This window comes from Hipposideros armiger, unplaced genomic scaffold (assembly GCF_001890085.2).
Source record: "Hipposideros armiger isolate ML-2016 unplaced genomic scaffold, ASM189008v1 scaffold_77, whole genome shotgun sequence".
NCBI lineage: Eukaryota > Metazoa > Chordata > Mammalia > Chiroptera > Hipposideridae > Hipposideros > Hipposideros armiger.
The window spans coordinates 1,663,867-1,669,197 of record NW_017731427.1 but is presented as its reverse complement, the minus strand read 5'-3'; the positions used below and the strand labels follow the sequence as shown (position 1 = coordinate 1,669,197).

General features: G+C 53.8%; 1 protein-coding gene across 2 annotated transcripts in view; it reads right to left on the bottom strand.

The window, feature by feature from the left end:
- Positions 1–5,331, bottom strand: part of MBP (myelin basic protein) — a 52,513-nt gene that overhangs the window by 41,216 nt on the left and 5,966 nt on the right. For both annotated transcript variants that reach the window (XM_019643379.1, XM_019643380.1), the window contains exon 2: positions 4,838–4,925. In XM_019643379.1, coding sequence (XP_019498924.1) covers positions 4,838–4,925 — 88 coding nt within the window. The remainder of the gene's footprint in view (positions 1–4,837; positions 4,926–5,331) is intronic.

The window sequence follows — 5,331 nt, the reverse complement described above, 5'->3', positions numbered from 1 at the left end:
AGGGGTTCCCGCCAAGCTCGCAGGCCCCAGGCCCCAGCGTGGGAGAGGAGGGAGGGCACAGCGCGAGGCTGAGGCCACCATGTCCCTCCCTTAACTCTTGTGCTCAAATCCCATCCAAACAAAACAGTCTGGCTTCTTGTAATGGTTGTAAAACTCCGGGAGAGTGAGGTCTGGGTGAGGGTGTGGGGTCGTCCGGAGAGGAGCATGACAGGGGCACGCAGAGCGGGGAAGAGGGGGAGTAGCACATGGGGGTTACACAGGGGGACAGCATGCGTCCCTAAGACCTCAGGAAGCACCCTGGCAGCAGGCCCTGGGCGGGAGCTGCGGCGGGAGAGTGAGCAAGTCTGTGTCACCGGCGCAATGTCCCAGCAAGGCCGTGGGGTCCACGCCTGGAGACTTTGGGGGCCCTTCTTAACCTCATCCTGAGCCTGACATCCTGAGGCGTGGCTGACCCTGAACGTTAGGGAAACAGGAGTGAGTGCAGATGGCTTTGCTCCGGGGCTGAAGGGTCCACGTGGCCATCTCCAAGCTGAGGGGTCAGGATGGCGGGAGGGGGGCGGGGCCCAGCTCCTAACCCACCTGCTGGCGTGTGGCCTGCTGCCTGGTTTCGTGTTGCCGCGGGCTTCGCTGCATCACGCCCGTGTTATTTTTATTAAGGGTTGTTGAGGGGTGGCTCTGCTTGCTAATTACACCGTGTCTTTAATAATCACACTTGTGCTTGTGAGATTCGCTGCTGCCCAGACTGACAAAGGTGTGAGTGTTCTCGGTTTATCAGATGAAACAAAATACCACCTACATTCCTTCAAAACCAGTCAGCCTCAGGGCTGTGCTCTCCACCAGGGCTGTGACGGGAGGCTTTCTACTTGAGTCATTCGTGCCAGAAGCCATGCCCTGCCCACCCGACACATTCACGTCTGCTGTGACGTGTCCGTAAGGAATCGTGCCTCTCCGGGATATTCACCGACATCCCCAGGCCTTGCGGCGGTTTCCCGAGGGGCCCAGCGCCGGCGGTTAGAAGCCCGCTTCACTCTGTGCACAGTGATGGCCTAAGTCCCTCAATGCAAACAGGGCTCCACAAAACCAAAGTGGTGCCAGATGTCCCCAGAATCTCCTTCTGGCTCCTTCTCAGGACAGGGACAGAACTGCAAGCAGGAGCTGGTGCTTAATCCTGGGTTCTGGAAGCCCACTTTGAAAGGGTGCGCTTTCCACAGCATGTCTGTTCTCCTGTGAAAGCTCACTGATGTTCAGGGGGCCCTGTGCATCTCAGGGGCGTGGACGCCCAAGTGTGCACGGCACCGACAGCAGTCCGTGTATAGGTGTGCAGGTTTCAGAATCAGCGGTGGACGGCACATCCTGGAGGGAGGGCGTGTCACGCACAGCATGGGGGTGGGGCTCAAAGCTGAGGGGGGAGGTGAACGGAGCGCCCCTTTGCCTGGGGCTCACCGCACTTTCTGGTACAGTAAATGTGTTGTTTCTCAGAGGGTTTTGCCTTCTGAACACAGTATTACCTTTTGCATGAAACTAAGACGTTGGAAAAGGCCCCAAGTTTTCACTGACCAGAAGGAGCAGATACCCATCTGGCAGGTTCTGGGTACCCTAGGACCTGAGGTGACATATATGAAGCGTCCAGTAGGGCTACGCTGTCACTCAAACACATGCAGCTATTAAACCTAAATTATTTAAAAATAAGTAACACTGACAACACGGTTCTTCGGTTGGACTATCCACATTCCACGTGCTTCTGGCCCCTCGTGTCTGATGGCCGGCCGGCCGGGCAGCACAGACGTACAGCACCCCCATCGTGGCAGACACCTCTGATGGGCTCCAGAGCAGGGGGTGCCTGCACAGGGAGGAGTCGGCATGTGGCAGCTGCCAGCTCAATGCCAGGTGCCGACGGGAAGGGTCTAGCTTCTGCCACTGAGGTCAAGAGGAATTCTTTAGGGGGGAGGAAGGAAGGGAGGAGGAGAGAGTGAGGTGGGGGAGCGAGACCGTGAACTCCAAGGCTGTGAGGTAAGGTGCAGTGAGCAGTCGGCCAGCACCCTGCAGCCTAAGACACGGACGGGCTGTTCCTGTGTGCCTAAGTATCAGACCAGGTTAGCACCTACTTGTCTATAGGAAACTGCCTTCTGCATTTCAGGTCCTTAAGCTCTTAAATATATATTACACGATAAACTTAAGAATTACCTGAGTTCTCAAGAAAACTTGCTCATGTGACTTGCCTAAGAAAACGGAAATTATACACCTATGGGTCTAACACACTACAATCAACTCAGAAAGCTTTGTAAACTCTCCAGGGGAATTTGTGGCTCAGAGGCACCACCTCCTCACCTCTCGGTGCTCTAGGCTGGAGTTGGGGGACTAGGAGGAAGTGCATTTCTTGGTGACTCTGCTTCCCATTGGGTGACGCTGTGATGGTGACAGCGGTGGTTTTAACAGGAACTGCAGGACGAGTGTGAGGCAGAGAGACAACAACAGGCTGGGTTTGGGGTTCGAAAGGGCCTGGGTCTCAGTCCCACGGCTGCCGCTGCCCCGCTGGTGAGCATGGACAGTACCCAGCCAGAGATCCTCTTCAGGTGACGCCCCGCTAGCTGTCACCTGGCCTGGGGATGGGCGCGCTGGCCACACTCCACCGACAAGCTGTGCAGTTAGGGTGCCAACAGCGGGACACACCCATGAGCACAGCTGACAAAAGTCGGGTCCTCACTGAACTTAATTTCCCTGCGGAGACGAGAGAATTGCATGGAGCAGAGGCGAGCTAATTAGTGGTTAAAATAGAAGTTCTCATTCCTGAGGATGGCGTGACAAGGACAGGGCTCACGAAACAAGCCTGACAACACTCTCTACTTGGGCCAGGACGTGGCAGGACTTAGGATTCTCCATGAGTGGCTGTGACGGATTAACCCACAGGTTGAAAGTCAGCCCATTCCACACCTGGGAGGTGGGTGGTTTTGAAGGAAACGTGTTTCTGGTCCAAAGGAAAGGCCGTCTACACGTGCCTCTGGGTTTATCTGCACACTAACTGTCTCGCTTCCCAGTGGTCACCCTCATACTATCTCGGGCGCATCCCATCAAGAGCATGGGGTTTGAATGGTGACGCAATGCGCGCGTGAACAGCCTCTCCAGGGCTGATCCTCTTGCCGAGGCCGAGCGCCGGGCCTTGGGCGCCACGCGGTACGCACTTGGCTTTGAAGACCAGCTTCAATAACTAATCAGTTTAATTTGAAACACAACATCAAACAGACTAAGAAGTTGCTCCCCACTGTAAAATTTAGATCATGTTTTTCGGTGTGGTAACTCTTTTCTTAGGCTGATTAAATAGGAAAATCTAGAAATCGGAAAACCCTTGTGAGCCAGACGCCACCACCAGGACAAGCACAGAGATGAGCGTGTCCTAGGCCACCTGAGGCCACAAACAGATGAAGGGCAGGTTTTCCAAATTATTGTCATTTGTTGTTAGGTTTTCAAATTTTATTTATTTATTTATTTATTTATTTGTTTATTTATTTTTAGCTGAGCCATCCTGCCACCTGTTGGCAGCTCAGCGGCAGCTCAGCTCGGGCCGGGAATTGAACCAGCAACCCTGTTGCTCAGAGCTTGCTCAAGCAACTGAGCCACCCGGCTGGCCCAGGTTTTCAAATGTTTAATAGCTTATCACTTGATTTCACTTATATTGAAAATGCGCAAGTGCCTCAAGATAAGCTGCCAGCTGTCGTGCTCCTCACGGCTGCGGGCTGTCATGCTTCCGGGCGGCGGCAGCCTCGCCAGGCTCGTGTGGGGAGAAAAAGAATGCGCTTTACAATCTCCTTCCTCAAGTTCACTCCCATGGCCACGGAAGTCGGTGTCAAACAGAGCTTAGGAGCCCACGTGTTAAGAAACAGTTCAGTGCCGGCCGAGTGGCGAGGTGGTTAAGAGCTGGCTTGGGATGCCAGAGGGCCCCGGTTCGGATCCCACATGAGAGCCAGTGACACTGCCCTCCACAGCTAAGATGCTGAACAACAGCTCAACCTGGAGCTGGGCTGCCGGGAGTCGCCGGCGACGGCGTAGGCTGCAGCCCCTGTGGCAGTGGGTTGTCATGGGCTACCGTGTGTGGCCAGCAGCCAGCGTGNGTGGACGGAAGCTGGCTGTGGTGTCATTCTTCCATGAAAAGACAAGCCCAAGTTTGTGGCGTGATTGAATTACAGAGATACCTGGGTTTGCGGGCATAATTCGTTCCGGAAACAAACTACTCGTATTGCAAGACATCGCTCGTTTACCACGTTAAAATGTATTAGAAATGTTTGCTCGTCTTGCGGAACACTCGCAAACCAAGTTACTCGCAATCCAAGGTTTTACTGTACTTGCATGTCCATTGGCTTTCACATCCAACTCTAGGTAATATATATATAATAATTCTCCACATCGGATCTCTATTTGAGAAGGTCAAAGACAGCTGCCCTGGAAAGTGCCTTAGGAGCTGAACCATGTTCCTAATAAATAAAGCTTATTACAGACCTTTCCATGGTACAGGGCAAATAGATGATTAGAGAGATATCGCATAACAAGGAAAAATCTGGGAACTCTCTGGTGTCTGTGTGCACACAAAGACACGCAAAACAACCCAAAAAGGCAACAGCAAGGTGGGAACAGACCCCACAGTCACCACGGTGGTCACGGCGGGGGCGACCAGACGGTGACAAGGTCGTGAGCGCTCCACTCTCCACATTCTACAGAGGCTGAGTTTGCAGGAATGAGAACAGATTCTCAGAGGACTCTCGTAATTAAACAATTAAAATCTTCCCCAACTGTAGTTGTACAGTTACCCCATGAAGTCACTGCTTCTCATTTCTATGTCACATACCAAACACGTCACTGTCTTCCGAGGCCTCCCGGGAAAATTCGCGAAGGGTCCTCTTTTTCTCAGACTCTCCTCTGCTGGCGTCACCATCCTAGAAAAACAAAACCGAACACTTTTGTCACATACAGTGTTTTATCAACACAGTAAGTAGTTCAGGGCACTTTTCTCCTCACAGCGCTGGCGGGTCGGGGGTGGGGAGGGGCGTCGGCAGCCTTACTTTCCAAAGAAAATGACACACTTGTATCTGTGCCTCCAATTTTTCTTCCATTGTTTCCTTCCCTCAGCTAACCCTGGGGGGCACATTCCATGTCCCCAAGGGCTGCCCCCGCTCTGCCCCACGGGAACGCCCGGAGGGGTTGAGGGCCACCCTGGTTGGTGGGTTCAATAGCACCCTCTTCTAAAAGGGGTTCCCGCCAAGCTCGCAGGCCCCAGGCCCCAGCGTGGGAGAGGAGGGAGGGCACAGCGCGAGGCTGAGGCCACCATGTCCCTCCCTTAAC